The sequence below is a fragment of the Periplaneta americana genome, chromosome 8 (genome assembly GCF_040183065.1).
Source record: "Periplaneta americana isolate PAMFEO1 chromosome 8, P.americana_PAMFEO1_priV1, whole genome shotgun sequence".
In the NCBI taxonomy this organism is placed as follows: domain Eukaryota; kingdom Metazoa; phylum Arthropoda; class Insecta; order Blattodea; family Blattidae; genus Periplaneta; species Periplaneta americana.
In genome coordinates, this window is record NC_091124.1 from 122,640,235 (window position 1) to 122,662,500 (window position 22,266).

Genomic DNA, 22,266 nt, shown 5'->3' on the forward strand with positions numbered 1-22,266 from the left:
CCATTTTATGGTACAGTCTACTGTGTTTGCGAGAGGGTGTGTTTTTCCCAACTCATAAAATAATCACTACCTGTTCTCAAAGAAATGACCCTGAGAACTTCCACACAATTGCATCATTCAGTATTGTTCTACTGCTTGAGTGGCTGTAGTATATAACTTCTATGCAAAATGTCTTCCACAGGTGTCAAAAGAAAACGTGTTGTGCAAAAAATGTGCAAATAATTGAGTGATTTGGGAAAAGAGGAACTGTTGCTCATCTCACACCAGAATATGAGATTGGCATTATAACTGTGTGCGATTTAATGAAAATCAAGGATAAAGTGCTACGTATTACTGTACTTCATTGTGTTTATTAGTTACAACTAGCATACTTAATATTGTAAAATGTAACGTGTAGTATGAAAATGCCAATACTTGCAGTACAGCAGGACCATTAAATTACAAGATTGTAAATATTATGTACTTAATATATGAAAAATTTTTATGGTCCCTTTATTACCATGGATAATAGAGGTTCTACTGTATATTATATGTATAACGCAATATATACATACACACACGCAATAAAACCTCTTTTTAACAAATCTCTAGGGAGCTCATTATTTTTTCCTTAAATGCAGGTTTTTCTTAAAAGTTTCTTTTCTTTTTTTTTTTTTTTTTTTCCAATGAATATAAATAAGGGCTAAGAATGGAAATTAAAATCCCTTAGACCATTTAACTACATTATAATTACTTATTGTTAATAACCATTAAATTGACTAATAACGAACACACATTAATACACTTTTATAAACACACAATATGATACTTCTGCAAAATCTCAGTAACATATTTTAAGTATTGTAATTAAATTTACAATTTTCATATCACAGATCTAGTACTTTAACTAAGAACTGATTTCTTTTTTAATTTTTAAGTTAACTCCATCATTATTTAAGCTATAAGCTTACAGATCCATTTATTTTAAAAAAGCACAATACACAGTTGGATGCAGAAAAACTATTTCTTAATTATCCCAAAATATTAGATTTGAGTTGCCTAGTTGTAGTACTGGACCCACGACGTACAAACACAATAACAGTTCTGCAAGCTTACTTTCAATTTAGGTATTGATTCATACTATAGATTGCAATGTGCTGCTGCTAGTACCACACAGGTGTGACCATACCTTGTACAAAAATTAATCACGAACATTTGGAATAAATTCGGAATTTTACTAAACGGGTTGTATATTCGCAAAACCATAAAAATGTATTCCTTAAAAGCTGGATTTTTTGTAAAGCAAGGTTCCTTAAAAGTGGAGGAATCAATAAAATTAGTAGCAGAGTATCTAATCCTACTTTAACATTAAAGATTTCATAGTCTCACATAAATAGGGTTATAATGAAAATTAAAATTTCTGGGACTTCTAAAAAAATTCCTTAAAAATGAGAACATTAAAATGTTTTACTGTATGTGTGTGTGTGTATGCGTGTCTATGTTTATATATATATATATATATATATAATACTGTCATGTGATTGTTTTGTAGATCTTATCGGGTTGAATCCCATTCTCTTTCACAGATTTTTCTTTGAGACATATTTTTAATTTTAACAACATTGCAGATTGAAAGTATGTATTCTTTTCAAGGTATGGCTAATTTTATTAACTTTGATATCTGATCATTAATGTAAGAAAACCTAGTTATTCTGTTCACATTTCTCTTTTGAAAGCTCATTGGAGATTTTTCTGTCCTGTCTAGCAGTTTACTACACCACCTGCATGTTTTGTTCTTCTTTTCCAAGGCATCAGGCTGGTGGTGTTTAAACCATTGTCCTTCGAGTATCCCAATACAGTGCAGTTATATATCTGTTTACAGTATTCACCACAGAACTTTGACTGAGATGGTTCGATTCAACTGCATATTTATAACCTTAAAATCTACTCTCTTTCTCCCCCCCCCCTTTCTCCCGCATTTATTACACAGACACATGTAAAAATTTATATATACGCTACTGGTCAAAAGTTTTCGATCATCTATCACAACTATGGATTTGTGGTTAAAACAGGGATTTCATTTTGAATATTCTATCATATCATAATGCTAGAGAGAGAAAATATTTATTTTGTTGATCTGTTTAGTTTTTCCGATGTGTTTGTACATTGAAATAAAGTATATAGTTGTTTTCCATAGCTGATTGAAAACTTTTGACTGGTAGTGTATATATATTTTTTACGTTTTGTAGTATTTGACTTTCTCTTTAGTCTGGAAGTTGGATACACTGGTACTTATTTATTTATGGAAAAGTTATAAAATTCTTTATATTGTTTATTGGCCTAAAGTAATGAACATTACAAGTATGGTAGCTTATAGGATTATAGTCACTGTTGCAGCAACATAATTTTTCGTATTGGTAACTCAGAATTGCTGTTGGCACACAGTAGAGCTCCACTGTAAGCTAGTTTCACTGCAAGAAACTTAAATTTGCTGAGTGCATAACTTCCTCCTTGTCTACCTCGAGATACAGTGTGTGCAGCTCGGGCCTGGGCTGGCAATGGCTTGTATGCATGTTTTATTTGCAGTGTAGTAGGTCACGATGTTTATCCCGCTCTGGCCTGGGCAGACAGATAGGTGAAGAGCAGGTGACTCACCTCAAGACCACAAGCCACCAAATGTGTCAGTTGCTTATGTAAGGGTGATAAGTTCACTGCTGTGAAGTAACAGCCTTCTTGGCTGTGAAACAAGTGGGCCTGGGTTCAAATCCTGTTCGGGACAAGTTACCTGGTTAGGGTTTTTTCTGAGGTTTTTCCTCAACCACTCAAAGCAGAATTGTGGGGTAACTTTTGGCATTGGACCTCGAACTCGTTTCGCCTTCATTAGTATCATTTCCATTCATCATCTCTTAATACTTTAGAAGTTGACCAGGAGGACAAAGCGGACGTGGTTCCAGGATCTACCTATAGGTGGCATCTGTCTGCAGGAGCTGCACATATCCAATGAAGCTGCAGAGTCTTTAATAAGCGGACTGTGGGTGACCGAGGGAATGTAGTTCCAATGGATAGATGACGCCTTGGTGAGCCATGGAATCGATGACGACATGTTCTTCTGGTTGAGGATGCTGCAGATTCAGGCACATGAATTGCAACAGATGCCATCGATTTGAGGCCGCAGAATAACATCACAGGCAGGCGGAGGATCAGGTCTCCAGTCAGAACTGGATGCTGTGGCTGAATCGATAAGATGGCACCATGCAGTGAATCATGTGCTTGAAAGGAGTGATCCTAAGGACTTCAACAATCTTTCCAACATAAGGAGGTTGCACAAGAAGCCTAAGGCTGCGGTGTTTGCCTGTGGGCACTCTTTTGGAAAAAAAAGTGATAAGATTCATTATGTAAAGGAATTTCATGAATTAATCTCGAATTATCAGTGTTCCAGTACCTATTGTTCTATGAAGCATTGTGACCATGTAAATGAAACCATACCTTACTTACTTACGACTTTTAAGGAACCCGCAGGTTCATTGCCCCCTTCACATAAGCCCACCATCGGCCCCTATTCTGAGCAAGATTAATTCAGTCTCTACAATCATATCCCACCTCCCTCAAATCCATTTTAATATTATCCTCCCATCTACGTCTCGGCCTCCCCGAAGGTCTTTTTCCCTTCAGCCTCCCAACTAACACTCTATATGCATTTCTGGGTTCGCCCATACGTGCTACATGCCCTGCCAATCTCAAATGTCTGGATTTAATGTTCCTAATTATGTCAGGTGAAGAATACAATGCATGCAGTTCTGTGTTGTGTAACTTTCTCCATTCTCCTGTAACTTCATCCCTCTTAGCCCGAAATATTTTCCTAAGCACCTTATTCTCAAACATCCGTAACCTATGTTATTCTCTCAAAGTGAGAGTCCAAGTTTCACAACCATACAGAACAACTGGTAATATAACCGTTTTATAAATTCTAACTTTCAGATTTTTTGACAGCAGACTGGATGATAAAAGTTTCTCAACCGAATAATAACAGGCATTTCCCATTTCCCATATTTATTCTGTGTTTAATTTCCTCCCGAGTATCATTTATATTTGTTTCTGTTGCTCCCAGGTATTTGAATTTTTCCACCTCTTCAAAAGATAAATTTCCAATTTTTATATTTCCATTTCGTACAATATTCTATGTGAATATTATAAAAAGGTTTTTGCAGAATACATAAAATTAAAAAACAGTATATAGTAGTAATTAATGGTCAGGCTGCTGGATTTTCTCCTTTTGTTTTCGTGCATCCCAGTAATACGTTGCCATCTGAGTGTTCCTGTCCACATTGATCTTGTTATGGTAGAGCAGGGTGGGTAGATAATTTATGTCCAAGAAAAGTGAAATGTGTCGAAGCATATATTGAAAGTCTGTAGAGATCTCCAACTGGGCAGTTATTATCTGTGTAGTATGATGGCTGCTACTGTTTGTACAATAAACAATGTAAGTAAATTTCAAAACGCCGATTGTAATGTTAAAAAAGAGGTCGTTGCATTCTACCATATCTGAAATGAGATGATGCAGTAAGAGGAGAGGCCGTAAAGAACCAAAAACTTGGGGGGGTAATTCACACTTAATGCCAAATTCTGAATAGCTGCAATCTTTTTTTAATCATAATATAGAATTCGAAAACAAACACCACAAATTGAATAGTAAGTGTAGAAAATTATGTGATATCAGAATGCATTAAAGAATTTAGAGTTAGTAGGGTTAATTATGAGACACTTTTGATATATAGTTGGTTGATGTCTAATGCACTGCATTTAGCAATAAAGTCATTAGCGGAAGAACTTTCTAGTATTTTGAAACTTACGGGGTTAGTAAAATTTTTGGAAATATTCAACATTTTTTTTCCTCCATTACTGTATCTTGTATATTAATGAAAATTGGTATGTATGAGTCACTGTCCTTCTGCTATATGAAAAAAATATGTTTACAATTAAAAAAATATATATATAATGTATATATATATATTTTTTTTTTTCAAAATTAAAAATGTTGGCAGTTCACTGTGCAGTAATGAAGCGTTTCCCTCATAACTCAAAAACTTTTTAACTTTTTCATGTTCTCTTTTTTTTTTATTTTATTGCTGAAACTCATGTTTACAATATCATACTCTTTCAACTACATTTCTTAATAAATAATATTTTTTATTTTATTTTGTGTAATAGAAAATACTGATATTTGACCATTTTTTAAAATGAATTTATTTTTTAATCAGACAATCTATCAAAGGTAGAGAAGTGATCTTGCATCATATTGTAGATATGACATGCATAAATACACACAAAAAATTTCATCACAGAATGTTGGATAGTTTTTGAGTTACGTGGGAAACGCATCATTACTGCACAGTGAACTGAATTTAAAAAAAAAATGTAAATAATTTTTTAAATCGTAAAAATATTATTTTCATGTAGCAGAAGGACAGTATTTTACACATACTAATTTTCATTATTGTACAAAATACAGTAATGAAGGAAAAAAATGTTGGATATTTCAAAAATGTTATTGCTGTAAGCTGTAGCTAACCCCTTAAGCTACTTTCTGAAGCAACACCAGGAGAGGATATCAAATGTTCTTCGTCTAGTTTGTCCTACTTGCACAGACACAAGATGGTGACGGTAGGATGTTCCAGACAATTGTTACCTGTGATCATCCTGAAAGTAGCAACTGTCGACATTCTATTAGTATTGCTATTTTGTTGGAGTCTTCATGCAGAATTTTCCATTGTTTATTTTTTTATAGTCTGATCAATTTTGTATTCATTTAAGATGTTAGTTCCTTTTTTATTATGGTGTTTAATTGAGAGGTAGGAGATTTTTTAATATATATTTACTTTTAAAGATTTTTTTTTTTTTTTTTTGCAAGATAGTCTGCTGTAGTGTTTTCTTGAAGCTTGAAGGTAGTTTAATGTATTTTGTGGTATTGGCATTTGCACTGCCTCCTGGATCGCATCCTATAGTTCCGTAAACTGCCTGCTCATTCAAAGTATTTCACCGCTAGGTGGCAGGCAGTGTCCACTGCTATTAACATTATCAATATATGCAAAGTCACCACCTATCAGCTACTCAATCCATAAGTGTTGATTGGGCAGGCAGTGTAAGCAGCCATAGGATGTGATCCAGCAGGCAGTGGGCATTTGGAATTGCTTGAATGGCAGCTTTAGAATCATTGAGAATGACAGCTTTAGCATTTGTCAGTGTAGTTCAGCATGTGCTTTAGAAATGTTTTAATGGCAAGTATTTCTTCATCAAAGTTGATTGTGTGAGATCCTGCATGACAATAGAAGAAAAAAGTTGACTTGTCCTACCGGCTCCAGCAGTCAATCAGAGAGTTACCAGTAATCACTTTGGATTCTTTTTGGGGAGCAAATGTTCTCTGTTGAGGTTAATTTGATGAGAGTTTCATTAGGTCGATTACTTTTTCAATGACATTTATTTGGATGTTTAACTTGCTAGGTACAATATTCCTATGTCTCCATTTGATTTTAGAGTGTCTCATCAGCTTTTCGTATTGTAAAATAGCCTGTTCTTGTAACTTCAAAGTTATAGATAATATTTTGCTGCTATATGCATAGCTTCAATAGGGTAGATTTTACTCTCCTCTAATAATTCTCAATGCTTGATTTTGTATCTTTTGTAATTTAATTTCTCTAGGTTGTGACGAAAATTTCTCCACAGTACTGAATTGCAAGTTTTATGTGTAAATTGTAGGTAGTACAAAAGAGTTTTAGTTAAACAATTCTGTTTGTTTATTCCATGACAATTTGTTATAAAAATGACTCCTAAGTATTTTGAATCACCCACCTTCTTCAGGCAAATACCATTATAATGAAGGTCCATGTCCCCTTTTTTTCCAGCCATGGGTAAAGAGCAGGAAATAAGTTTTCCCTGTGTTTATGGTCATTAAATTGTCTTTATTCCGCAAATGCAGTTTGTTTAGTGCTTCTTGCGTCTTTGAGTCTTAATGTATGATATATTTCTTTGTACTTTCTTCTTAGGAGCTCAATACAAACTTTTGAAGTAGCTTTATGATTAATTTTGCATGCCAAAGCCAATTTAAGTTTGGTATCTATTTAATGTCTTTAACCATACAAATCAAATTGCTCTATGACATTGAACGTGGTCTTTCGCAAGTGGAAGTGAATCGACAGCATAGTTTAAGTAAATCAATTGTGAGTAACAGTATCAGTGTAATCCATTCCACAAAAATGAAATATTTTATTTTCTTGTTCACAATTTCATTCTTTTCTGTCATTTAAGGTTAGGGGAGAGACACTTTGGATATACTGAACCTCGGATATAGTGAACGAAAATGTAAGTCCACAGAGGTTCACTATATCCGGAGTTGACTGTAGTTTAGGAAATACAGTAACCTTGAAAAGACTTTAATATGCTGCAGAATGCATGTAGTTACTCGGTAATCTGGTAGAAAACGTTGGTCAATACAGCGGACATCAACTACATCATTGATAATATCATGAACAACGTTAATCGAAAAATGTTTAGTCCTTTAATTTCATTCCTTATTTCTCTCTCTCTCTGTCTCTTTACTTCTTCTTTCCTCTTCTACTTTCTTTTATTTTCTCATTTGCTACTACCTCCATTGCATTTTTATATTAACACATACAGTGGGACGTCGATTATCTGAACTAATTGGGACTAGGTATAGTTGTTGTTGTTGTTTTCTAATGCCAGGCATTTGACAATAAAGTCATTTGACCTCTTGCACTCCAGTATTTTTCAAAGATATTATCATGGTCAGCCACTGATGCACAGATTTTGAGGTGTTTCGAATCCATTTCTTGGTTTGAGTTGCACAATGGGCAGTTAGGGGACTGATATATTCTAATTCTATGCAGATGTTTGGCCAAACAGTCATGGCCTGTTGCCAATCTAAATGCAGCTACAGACGATTTTCGTGGTAAATCGGGAATTAACTGTGGATTATGACGCAGAGAGTTCCATTTTTTCCCTTGAGATTGTGTAATCAAATTTTGTTTGTTGAACTCTTAAGTATGTAGATTTATTAAATCTTTTCACAGAGTAATACTTAGATTTAGTAACAGGTCTGTAAGTAGCAGTGCTGCCCTTCTTTGCTAAAGCATCCGCATTCTCGTTTCCCAGGATTCCACAGTGGGATAGTATCCATTGGAATACAATTCTTTTATTGAGTGTTATTAATTGAGAGAGCATTTTAGTTATTTCTGGTGTTTGAGATGAAGGTGTGTGTCTAGAGACTATTGATAGAATAGCTGCAGGTAGGTAGGTAGGTATAGTTCGGATATTCAATTGTTCAGATAACAGAACATAAAAATTGCAGAGTACATAAAATATGTATAAAGTTTCTGTACGATAATGTACTGTTAAAACACTGTTCTGCACATACAAAATATGTACTGTACATAATAATGATAACAATGACACAATATGGTATGTATCTTATTGCTTGAAGAAATCGCTGATTTTTCGTTGCTGAAGTGATTTTGTACCTATAGTTAACACAGTACGTTTATGTTGTGTATTAGAATATGCATGCCTCGTAGTGTGTACAGGACGATTGAGCACAAGACAACCCGCCACTTGAACGATCTTCTTCAAACTGAAAATGAAACTGTTCGTGACAGGACGATTGAAAAATACAATCCAATCACTTTAGCACAGAACACAAGACAACCCACCACTTGAACGAACTTCTTCAAACTAAAAATGAAACTGTTCGTGACAGGACGATCGAAAAGTACAATCCAATCACTTTAGCACAGAACACAAGACAACCCACCACTTGAACGAACCTCTTCAAACTGAAAAAGAAACTGTTCATGACAGGACGATCGAAAAATACAATCCAATCACTTTAGCAAGAACACAAGACAACCCACCACTTGAACGAACTTCTTCAAACTGAAAATGAAACTGTTCGTGACAGGACGATCGAAAAATACAATCCAATCACTTTAGCACAGAACACAAGACAACCCACCACTTGAACGAACTTCTTCAAACTAAAAATGAAACTGTTCGTGACAGGACGATCAAAAAGTACAATCCAATCACTTTAGCACAGAACACAAGACAACCCACCACTTGAACGAACTTCTTCAAACTGAAAAAGAAACTGTTCATGACAGGACGATCGAAAAATACAATCCAATCACTTTAGCACGAACACAAGACAACCCACCACTTGAACGAACTTCTTCAAACTGAAAATGAAACTGTTCATGACAGGACGAACGAAAAATACAATCCAATCACTTTAGCACAGAACACAAGACAACCCACCACTTGAACGAACTTCTTCAAACTGAAAAAGAAACTGTTTGTGACAGGACGATCGAAAAATACAATCCAATCACTTTAGCACAGAACACAAGACAACCCACCACTTGAACGAACTTCTTCAAACTGAAAATGAAACTGTTCGTGACAGGACAATCGAAAAATACAATCCAATCACTTTAGCACAGAACACAAGACAACCCACCACTTGAACGAACTTCTTCAAACTAAAAATGAAACTGTTCATAACAGGACGATCGAAAAATACAATCCAATCACTTTAGCACAGAACACAAGACAACCCACCACTTGAACGAACTTCTTCAAACTGAAAAAGAAACTGTTCGTATTTATTCAGTAACATAAGGCTACTGCATGTCAATGTGCTGTTAGATTCCTTGCACTAAAAGGCAGTGAACAGAGTTGGGTTATTTCCGAGTGAGAGAGTTCTTAAGCACATACAGTCGGTAATTTGTCAAAGCTCACTGAAGCGAGATGATTGACATAAACAATGTACACAAGGAATTTCCGAGAAGAGCCTTGTAATACAGTGTACAGTACAGTATCTCATTAATATCTCATCACTGTTAGTCATGTCAGCTGGGATATTTCTCAATATGTTACAGGGGAAAATAAATTAATACGCACTGTAGCCTGTGTGCGCTACCTAATTAAAAAAATGAATCCGAGGGAGTACAGATATTTGACATAACAGATGATTGACATTTGGATTATCAACATCCCACTGTATATTTTTTAAATTTTACTTACTCTGTTGGAATCATTGGGAATCGATCCAGAAACCTTCTGCTTAGCAGTCTATCATGTAACCATTACCAAGTATTATGTAACTGATATAGTCCATGTATCAGGGTATAATAGAAACCCATAAACAAAATACTTCAAGGAGAATTTGCAAGAATCAACTTTTTTGTCTTTCTTTAATTGAAGACCTTCCCGGAAAAAGGATGTAACATCAAATTCTTGAAATATGTGATGCTGGTGGAAAAATTAATTTTAAAGCATTTATTTATAAAATTAAATGACTGCATTCAATGATTGAATAAACTGGTATCCTTATTTAGTCAGATGGTTGAGATAGTAAATATAGGCCTAATAAAATATGCTCCTGAAATTATTTTCCTTTCTCCTGAAACATGATTGTAGTTTTGTTGGTTACATCTTTAATCCGAGGAGGTTTTCAATTCTTATATCACGCTCATTTATTTCCAGTGGTGGTTTTAGCATCCCAACATAAGCTGTAAGTCTTAGTCACTGTGTGACATTAGGCTAAATGGTGCTTATTCATAACTGTTGGATTTGTTTTTTTTCAAAGAGTGCAATTGTCAGAATTAGAGATATCGTAGTTTTAAAAATTTTACCAAGCTGTCAAGTCCATTTCCTCTCTACAAAACTTGTGACTGCTTATTTTCTGCCCGTAAATCTTATATTTTTTACCATTTTCTTTCTTGTGCATTTTTTAGTAACTGGCATTAAGAAATTATTTAATAATATAATTTAGTTTTGTTCTTTTCTAGCAAATCTCTTGTCTAATTTCCTGGAGCTCAACAAGCAAAGAAACCCATTGAAAATGGTCTTGTTTATTTTTGTTAATATGGTATTAATCATATTCCTTATTTCTGTTTACCTGCTTCTTATCTTATTCATGTTCTGTTTTTGTAGCTTCTGGTTACAAATTAATGTAGAGAGTAACATCTCATGACGTTATAGATATGTTTATTTTTTATACACACAAAAGAGTATTACAAAATGAATATGGCACAGTAAAGGGGTTAATGCTAATAAGTGGCAGCACTAAGCTATGTACCCTTCCTCTTTAATAATTTGTATATAATTGAATTTGAAAAGTTATGTGACTCTGTACAGTATACAGTTAATTGTTTATCAACCTTGTATCTTGGTCCACAACGTTTGTTAACTTGCTCAAATGCAGTGGATAAATTAGAACCGTGATATACAAGTATGATACTGGAAGGATAAGTAGTGCCACAGTGGATATTGAAAAAAACAAACAGCATCCATAGTTTGTAGGTCAACTTTTAATCACATTAATATTCATCAGGGTTGGTTCAGGGTTGTTAGCGACTAGTGTGACAAAATATTTTGCCACCCATGTTAACTTTTTGACTCTTAATGTCAACTTTAGTCGACAGTAATTGTAATGTTGAAAAAACAGAAAGTCGACTCTAGTAGTCACACACATGCATTAAAATGAGTTACTATGGCATTTAAATCCTGGTCAGCTACGTATCACAGAGATATTTAAATTTCGGCGCCAAAGGGTTAATATGGCTCCTCAGTACAAGGAACACATTGCTACATTCCTAACCGAGGCCATGAGGCCATCTAGTATGTTTTTATGAATGTTACATATAGTTTGCATTCGTGAAAAGTATTCTGTGAAAGAGATTTGTTCCATTTGATATATTTATTCGAAACAAAACTGTCCAAATGTGTATAAAATATTCCATTATGTAAAGTAACATCTGATAATTCTGAACTTTAACACAATTCCATCTATAGAGCTTAATAATCCTGGATCATTAAACCTCTGTTTAGTCATTGACGATTTTAGATGTTTTCACAAGTTTCAGTTTCGAAAAACTCTTTCCACCTGATGCTACACTAACTGATAATGTCAGAAGAATTTTCAGAGCTATGGACAGATAGGATTGTTATTTTTTTTTTTTTTTGTAATATATGTCTTTAACTCCAGTGCTCAAAATTCTATGTCTTTAAGAAATTATGCTGCTTTTATTGATTTGAAAGGAAACATTTATTGCAAAATAATTTTTTTTTTAATGTATTCTTCTTTAGTTTCTCGAAATTCACAAAGAAATGTCAATAAATTATTACATTATTTTCAAATCTTTCCTACATGATACCTAATACTGTATTAACAGTTTTTATACCCAGGCCATCGTAATGTTGCACCTGACAGATTTATCTAATGTTTTTAGTGAGAGATGTGACATTGGCACAAAGACTACTAAACAACTGCTGACTTGACTTACTCGGAGTTTGCTATTCTACTCCTTTAATTCAAATGGCAATTATGTAACTCTGTTCTTTATTACTGTCTTCTTAGAGGGCCTAAAGTTTTTGATATCCACTGTATTACATTAATTGCAGGAATGGAGGGATGTTCATATATAGTAATATTTAATACTTTTTGAAAACAGGAAAGGTAAAAAATTTAGGATACGATATCTTAGGCCATTTTGAGTGAAAAAGTTCATATGAACATAGATCCGTTTTCGAACGATGGCGGAGCTAGATGCATTTTTTTGGTAAAACGTCTTGCCCCAATGTGAATCAGACGTTACCATATGCTGCTGACGTGAGATGTGATACCAGGTCACCGATCGCAATGAATGACATAACATTGGAATCTACATTGTGAGCGATGTGGATAAGAGAAGTTCATTCACCCCACAAACCGGGTGGTGGGGCATTACAAATGTTCAATTGCCTGCCCTTGTCTGATGTAATGACACAGAACCCACACATAACACAAAAACACTATCACTTATCAGTTCACAGCAGTTCAGTTGGCTACCTACAATACAGTAGTTATACAGGTACAGTTATCTTAAGTATTAAGTTGTGTTTTTCAAGATGCCTTATAAATTTTCGACTGCAGAATACCCCGATATTGTGTATGTTTATGGTTTGTGCGATGGAAGTTCCTTGCATGCCATCACTGAATATGAACGATACTTTCCGAACAGAAGAGTACTATATCGAAGAGTATTTACTGTCTATGGCATTGGATGAAAGACTTGATATACCAAAGGAAGGTGGAAACAAGAGAGGCACTAATAAACCATATTTTGGATGCTGCACACCGCATAAAGAACAGCCACGAGCAACTCTCCCGAGCGACGAGCGTGATTCACATCCGAGCACAACAGTGCATTGAAGCAGAAGGAGGTACCTTTGAAAATGTGGGAAAACATCGACCCCAACGTCTAGAATATTAGGTATGTATGCATATGTGAATATAAACTTTAAATTTGTCTGTTATCTGTCTCTAAATGCGAGTTAGAACAATGGAATCCCAGAAATTTTTGTGAAATCAAAGAGACATATCTCTGTAACTGTTCGAAAATGTACCCATATTCATATGAACTTTTTGACTCAGAATGACTTCAGAATTCACAGCCTAAATTTTTTACCTTTCCTCGCGAATCACCCTGTATATATATACACACACACACACACACACACACACACACCAAGTGTTTCAGACCACCAGTATCAGCCTTTTTCCTTGAAAACTATATGATACTGGTTGTTCATAAAAAAATTTTGATAACTGAAACCTATGTAAAAAATCGATTGGTGGCAGTACCATTTCCCATAACAAACCGGAAGTGGGGGTACCTGTGGTCAACTTCGAAATTTCAAATGTGTGTGTGCGTGCGTGCGTCATCAGGGTAGGCAGGGTAAGCTGAGCTTTCCCAAACATTTTCGAAGAAGGGACAAGATCAATTTAGAATTTAGTTAATTAAACAGAGGAGCATTTCCGCATTTCATTTATCTTTTAGCAATGTAAAGCACGGTCTAGATCACTATGTCCATTCGTAGAACATGAGGGGAGCGGGCAGCTGGGTATGCGTGCGCAGATTAAGCTGACAGAATTCAGCCACAGAGTGCTCCTAGGTGTGTCCTGGGGTGAGGGGGAAAGGACGCATTATATTCACACTGCTCCAGTAAGTCGGCTTATTCGAGATCGTAGCTCACTTATGCTCGATGTTTGAGTAGAGCGAACACATTTCCATCTTAATAACGAATGCAGCTTCTTTTATTTTAGTGTTTTAGTGTTGTGATTTACATTTATTTAACTGTGATATACTTTGTATTATATTGACAATGTTATTTTAACATTTAGTGTAGTGTACTTAGCAAACAAAAATGGAAGGCACTGTAGATATTAACCACGACTCATTCGATTCAGTTGACTTTTTGTTAAATAATTCTATAAATAATCTAACTTTTGAACAAAAAGTGGATCTAAAAGGAAAAATAGCCAGACCAAAATTAGATATTTCACAGAAAGGTGGTAAATATATCAGAACATTCCAAGAAAAGTGGTACTTAAAATATAGGTGTTTGGCAGGAAATAAAACAAAGAGGACATATCACTCTTATTATTGCTTAATTTCGGTGAGGAAGATTCATGGTGTAAAGGAGGTCAGGCAGCACTGAAAAGCTTTGAACTTAAGGCTTTTAAGCATGCCACAAGTAAGCAGCATATAAAAAATTCTGAGGCATTTCATATCTTAGGAAGATACAGAATCGATCATTACGTTTCAGAAAGTGCCCATCTTGAAGCTGAGAGACACAACAACAATGTTTTGCGTAATTGAAAAATTATAGGCTGCCTCATTGATGTGTGTCATTTAGGAGAGCAAGAATAAGCTTTCAGGGGACACAATGAGAGCATAGATTCTCTCAATAAAGGGAATTATTTAGAAACTCTAAATCTGCTGGCTATTGAGGAGGGATTAATGAAAGACATTTGGAAAGTAGCACAGTATTTAGGGTACATCTTCAGATGTTCAGAACGATTTAATCGAATCAGTCACTATTGCCATCAATGAGAACATTCAGAAGGAAATTAATGATGCAACTTCTGTGTCAATTCAGACTGATGAGACAACTGACGTTTCTGTAAAAGCACAATTCAGTATCATTGCCAGATATGTTCATGGTAGAAGTATCAGAGAACTTTTTTTTTTTTTGAAGGGATTTTATGATGTTTCAGCTGATAAAACTGCCGAGAGGCTGTCAAAAAAAATCATCACCGTCCTAGAAAAATACAATATGGAGGAGAAACTTGTTTGCCAGATATACAACAGTACTTCAGTTATGTCAGGACATCATGGTGGGGTGCAAGCCATTATACGCCGAAAGTACACCAGAGAAATTTTTGTACATTGTTATGCGCATCAGCTGAATTTGGTTCCATTACACAGTGCCAAAACAATTAAAGAATTTAAACTTTTCATCAGCAACCTCATTCCTTCTTCAGTAGAGCTTCTTTCCGTGCAGAACTGCTTCGACAACTTGGGTTTCAGCTACCGCATCCAGTACAAACACATTGGAATTGCAATAGGACTTCTGAGAATTTTGGATTCTTTAATGTTCATATTTATCTTGTGTCTTTTCAATAAGATTTTTATCTTCAATGTTTTTCAAACTAAGTGCACAAGTGATGTAAACTTATGCATAAATGAAATCAGAATGGTCAAATCAAACATTTCATCTCTATGGTCAGACAAAGTATTACATGAGTGTCTTCAAGAGAGTATGCAGTTGAACACAAACAACCAGGAAGACTTCCAACCCAAGCATTTTGTTGAAACTCACAAACGTGTTGCATTTGAAATTCTTGATTCCATCATAATCTAGTTAGATGAATGATTCATCAATTTCGATGAAATTTCATTTGTAGAACTCTAAACCATAAAAGATTTTCCCAGTTCAAAGAAACATTTCCTGGTATTCAGTTTCAGAACTTAAAAATACTATCCTAATGAGTTTAACTTTGTAGCACTACAAAATGAACTGGCTAATATCTACAGTTCCGGAAAAGATAAGGACAAATCCTTCATTGAATTATTGGCTTTCACAGTAGATAATGAACTCGAAACAGTATATGAGCAGACAGTAAAGTTGCTTCAGCTAATTCTCAGCATTCCAGTAAGTTCAACTACTACAGAACGTTCAGTGAGCACATAAAAAGTATTAAAAACTATCTCCGAAATTCCATGACATACAATAAGTTATCCAATCTAGCTACAATTTCAGTTGAAAGGGAGCTTTCTAGCTAGTGTTCTCAAGATGTTGTGTTCAAAGAACGAGTATTAGACATTTTTTCAGAAATGAAAAACAGATATCTGGAATTGATATATAAGAAATCTTAGCCAACTGTGATGGTCTTGGAACCACTAAAGACAGGATGGATTGTATTTAATTGTAAGTATAGTAGTCAGCTTCCTTTGCTTCTGTTTCCCTACAGCATGAAGCTCGTGTTCAGGGACTGTGTCCATCTGATAATTTGCAGTGCATACTTGTCGTGTGTTTAATGTCAGAAAGACATGCTGGTCTCTGAACATCACCTCTATAATAATAATAATAATGTTATGAATACTGTTACTAGTCTATTATATAAATACATATCACTATTTCCGAACCATGCCTTCAGCCCAGCTTACCTAAAAATTTTTGTCACACTTTGCTACTGTATATTATATAAAAAGTCTCTTGACATTTTCTTGATATCGCCAATGCATGGATTTCTTTTTGTAGATAATTGGAAAGAATGCTCACCATAAAAGAAAGAATAGCAGTTGTTCGAGCTCGAGTACGTGGAATGACCTACGAACAGGTCCAGCAAGATTTCGAGAGAAGATTCAGGAAACCAGGGCCTAGCAGGCATGCTATCAGAGATCTGGTAAACAAATTCGAACGAACTGGGAATTTTATGGATGAGGAACTTTCGGGGAGACCGGCTACAACATCACAGACAGTGCAAGCCATACAGGATGCCATCACACGGAGTCTCACCACTTCGATCAGGAGACTGAGCAAGGAGCTTGATGTTTCACAAAGCACTGTATGGCGTACCTTACGCTGTATCTTGAAGAAACGCCCTTATCACATCCAGATACTGCACAAGCTTGAACCTGAGGATTTTGCAGCTCGACAAGCAATGTGTTTTGACTTGTTACATGCAGTCGAGAATAAAACCTGATGAACAATGTGCTGTTCAGTGATGAAGCAACATTCCATACATGTGGTCACGTGAACAGGCACAATTGTAGGATTTGAGCAGAAGAACAGCCAAACGTGATCCAAAAGTGGCAATGGGACTCTCCGAAGATAAATGTCTAGATGGGGGATGACGAAGATGGTTTATGGTTGCAGAGTGAACAATTACAGGGAATACCTACCTTGATATGCTACAACACTTCTTGGTACCGCAGCTGGAACAGGATGGAATAACATACACCATTGTTTCCCAGCAAGATCGCGCACCACCCCATTTGCCTTAATTGTAAGAGAATACCTCAATGAACACTTTGCCAATAGGTGGATAGTCGTGGCTCACTGAGAATTTGGGCGTCCTGCTCTCCAGACCTGACGCCCTTAGACTTTTTCGCCTGGGGGTTCATTAAATCTAAGGTGTATCGAACACGTGTCGACACCCTACAACAATTAGGACAGCGAATAACTGCAGCAGCAGACAAGATCATGCCCGCTATGCTGAACGAAGTGTTCCAGTCTATGGGAGGCTCTGCCTAGACATAGAGGGCAACCTCATTGAAATACACTAAATGTAGTCTTTGGTATAGTATGTTTCAGAAGTGCAGGAACTTTTGTAATTGCATGCCATTTTCCATAAAATGTCAAGAGACTTTTGAATCACCGTGTGTGTGTGTGTGCGTGTGCGTGTGCGTTTTTTTTTTATCTCCAACAGCTTTTGTATAAGGCTTTTTTTGTGAAATTAAAATTTAAGAAGTTATGAGTAATATTCCATACTTCTTAACACTATATATAAAGTCTTATATAAAAGCTGCTGTTGGAGATAAACCATACAATATGATACCAGTGTTCAGGAAAAGTTATTTATTCAGCCAAACAGGATGTGACAGTGAACTTTATTTTTTTAAATGGCACCATATATTAAAATTTACATATGCCGAATCCCCATTAAATTTTATGTATGATTAATTAGAAGCACTATCACTAACTAAACTTGACAACAGATGCTCAAAATGAGAACCATTCACAGCCAAACAGTGTCCCAGTCTGTCACAGAAACAATCTATTATAGATACGAGATGGAACAGATCAGCCATGTAACTGTGACAAAGGCTCGCGCGCGCGCGCGCACACACACACACACGCACACACACACACTCTCTCTCTCTCTCTCTCTCTCTCTCTCTCAGCCATGTAACTGTGAAAAAGGCTCGCGCGCGCGCGCACACACACACACACACACACACTCTCTCTCTCTCTCTCTCTCCCTCTCCCTCTCCCTCTCCCTCTCCCCCTCCCCCTCTCCCCCTCTTCTGAACGACGTCTTTTTTTTTTTGTGACATTTCACAGCAGTGGTACCAATTATTTATAACTTCATAACACTAACACAAAAATTACGCACATGGTCGTAACACAATGTAACAAACCGACAACACAGCAGTGCTTCACATATTAGCAGGAGCAGCTGCTAGAAAATACTGTTCTGATTGGTTCAGAAGATTACTACGCAGTGTTCAACTTTTTATAGGAAAGGTTGCCAACTCAACAACTGTCAAGTGCAAAGTTACAATGACCTGGGTATAGATAAAATTGTGTTGTGATTTTTTTTATTTGGGATTTGTTTATAAGAACTTCCAGAGGTTATAAATCATGCAACTTGAAATTCTATCTTTACATTTACGGTACTTTTGTAGCTAATGCTTCTGCATCACTATTGTAAATGGCATGATCGATGGTGGATGTTACACAGCACTGTAGTAGACAAAGATAGGTACTATATAAAGTGAGATGTTTCATAATCACGTCTTATTCAGTGTTGAAAAGTTGTATGTCATGAGTAAAATGCTACATACATACAACATTGTAATGTCAGTTAATATGGGACAAAATGGAAATCACAACATATGAATTACTTCAGTTTCCGTCTTTATATTACAAGTTATTTTCTTAATTTATTATTAACCAGGATTTTATAACTGTTAAACATGTATTTCATTAACAATGAACCAGTGATATTGTATCAGGATGGTATGAAATATAGTAAATTTTTCAGCTTACCTGTTGCTGTTAATAATTGTCTGTCTTGCAGGTTGATAACATTGAGCTCCAAGGCAGTATCTAAATGGAATTTTCTATTGTAATTTTCTTCTTAAATATTTGCTGCATGACGCACACAACTTTCCCATGCAGAAACAGAAATTTTGTGTGTGGCCTCTTGAACCAACTTCTCTGTTTCTGCTATTTTAAATGTTGTGTTTCTTTCTGCCACATACCCTTTTAGTTGCGTCCATATAAGTTCTGAATCGTTATATTGACAATGGTAGGCAGGAAGTTGGATAATGTAATGTCCTTTTTCTTGGCCAATGGAGTCGAATTCATATATTTTTGCTGACCTGTTAGCTTTCACTTTCATTCACAGTTCATTACGATTTTCCGTTTTCTCGAACTGAATATTTTTTTCAGACAGCAAGTCCTTATTTCGGCTTTCTTACTACTTGTTATAGGTGGCTTGCCCCTTAGTGTGAAGTGGTAGAAGGCATCATCCATTACAATGTGTGAAGCAGGTGGGAGATACGGTAGAAAATTCTAAACATAACACTTTTCGAAAGTTGTTCTGTACATTTCACAGTGATAAATAATTAGAGCCAGCATTCTTGTTTTTACATTTAAAATGTACCTTGCTCTGAGGGATAAAGCCAGTAGCAGCAGAACCAGCCCCCTTGACCCGTGGGTATTTTTAGAGCACCAGAACCATTACTCATAACCGAGCAACATTGTTTTGTATGGTTTTGCTTTCTGTACATCTCATCTTAAAAAAAATATATTGGTATTTTCTATTAGGACCATTAAATCCAGACGTTTGAGATAGACAGGGCATGTAGCATGTATGGATGAATCCAGAAATGCATATAGTGTTAGTTGGGAGACCAGAGGAAAAAAGACTTTTGGGGAGGCTGGGACATAGATGGGAAGATAATATTAAAATGGATTTGAGAGAGTTGGGATATGATGCTAGGGACTGAATTGATCTTCCACAGGATAGGGACCAATAGTGGGCTTATGTGAGGGCGACGATGAACCTCTGGGTTCTCTAAAAGCTATTTGTAAGTAAGGTATTTTCTACCTCCTGAACTTCGTGAATTTTCTTTAGAAAATTAGCTTTGGCAGTGGCAATATTGATCTGCTCCATAATAAATTTCCTGCCATTGCTACACATTTTAAAAACCGAGATCCTTCAAAATTCTTAACATAGGGAACACGTTGCCCACAAACTCCTGTTTTTCCTTCATTTCTTTAACTAATTTTTCTGCCATGAGAAATTCTCTGACAGTATTCATATCGAATATTGTGCAGCTTAACATGTTTTTATTAAAGTTGTCCAACTCAGAAATAGGTTCAGTATGGGTATGATGTTTAAGTACAGCAGAACAACTTGTGTTTAACGAATTTTTGCTTTCATTAATGATATGTTGTACAGTTCTAAGTCCTACACCACATGTCTCTGCAGTTCTTATTCAAACTCTGACAATTTGGTGGAATTCCACATGCTCTTCTGTCTCACGTTCAAAGTAGCAGAATACTTTGCAAATCATCTCTCTGGCCTGTTTGTGCTTACCAAGATCACTTCCCATGCTTGAATGGAATATAGAACTCGTGTATTTGGTTATTAAATGAATAATAATTACAAAATAATTTACATTAACTTCTTCTATAAAAATATCACACAACACACACAGTACCTCTACCTCATTTGAATTAACTGAAGTGATTGGCTCTCTGAAATCTCATGATATAGATGAGCAGAAATGACCTAAACACGACTGCCTTCATTCCTGTATGGTACAATAATATAATTATATGAATTCTCTAGTTCCAAAACCGGCCATCTGCATTTTGTAGCATTTTCAGTATAGATAGAAAAGCTATTCCTGATTGTATTATGAAAAATAGACTATGTCATTAAAAATAGTTAAAAAATATTTTCCATAGACATTACTATTACAATCAAACATCATTCCTTCTTGGATTATTTATTTAATGTTACATTTACACATGACTGGTTTTAGAATCAACCATTGTAAGCTGGCCAGTTTTGGATCTAATCCAAGCAGAGATGACTGCTTTTTTTCTTACAACTGAATAAAAAATGTTTAAAGTGTTCAGAATACTTTAATATAATATCTTTAAGTTACAAGTATATGTTTGTCAGTTTAGCTGCTTTGCAGAGAGATGTATTAGAGTTGTATGCGATGTCAGTGTTTTCTACCATGATTGCACAGCATTCTTCATTAGCACTATCGTCAACATTTTCATTGTTACTGTGCTTAAAAACATTTTTATAGAATGCAAGGGATTTGATGCTTTTCCAGTCGGCTCCAAAATGTCTAATATCTTGCCAACAACATCAATAACATCTGGTAATACACTTTTCAGACTTTTGCCTCTCTTCAATACACTTTTATTGACTCCATAATCTGACCTGAAATGCAATTCACCCGATACTGTAATGCTATTTTTGTTCTTATTTCCCTGATGTGAAAGCCGCTTTGAAGAAGCAAACTTAAAATGCCACTGTCCTGCTGGTCTTATGATTTCTTCAGCCATTGATTTCCAGTCATGAACTGTGCACTGTCTCTCCAGATGAAAAGAACTTCCGTGTTCAGAAAAAAGATTTCAACATATTTATTCAATTCTACAATTACTTCATGGGAGCTTTCTGGATTCTAGCAAAAACTCTATCCAGGGAAAGGAACAAGTGACTGACAATGGAAAAAATCAGCGCATTTGTTTCATTGTTTGTTGGACCAGAATTTAGAAGACAGCATGGTCATCATAGTAGTGTCCATGTTCTGGCCCCCACACCTGTCAGCAGACAATCTCAAAGTTGTAGTATTATGGAAGTCTGTATTGCAAAGAGTATGGTACACAGCAAATGAAATTGCATTTGAGCTCTTTAAAAATTCTGATTCATTCCAGTGAGACGTGAATTCGGTATTAATATTGAGTGGAGCTTTTGAATGCCCTTTCATTACAGTAAAATTTGATTGACATAACTGATGACTATAATAGGCTGTTTGATCTAGTACTCTCGGCAAAAGATTATGATTCTTCTGGCAATCAAGAGACATGGGAGTAATTCATCACTTTCGCGTCTCAAAAGAGTATAAAAAG

At 35.6% G+C, this 22,266-nt stretch overlaps 1 protein-coding gene across 2 annotated transcripts in view; it reads left to right on the forward strand.

Annotated features, from left to right (window-relative positions):
* LOC138705018 (growth hormone-regulated TBC protein 1-like) overlaps nt 1–22,266 on the forward strand; it is a 79,442-nt gene that overhangs the window by 44,405 nt on the left and 12,771 nt on the right. For both annotated transcript variants that reach the window (XM_069833559.1, XM_069833558.1), the window contains exon 8: nt 16,639–22,266. This exon is cut by the window's right edge and continues 12,771 nt beyond it. Coding sequence is in view for 1 of the 2 variants with exons in the window: in XM_069833558.1 (XP_069689659.1) it covers nt 16,639–16,664 (26 nt within the window). In the remaining variant the exon portion in view is untranslated. The remainder of the gene's footprint in view (nt 1–16,638) is intronic.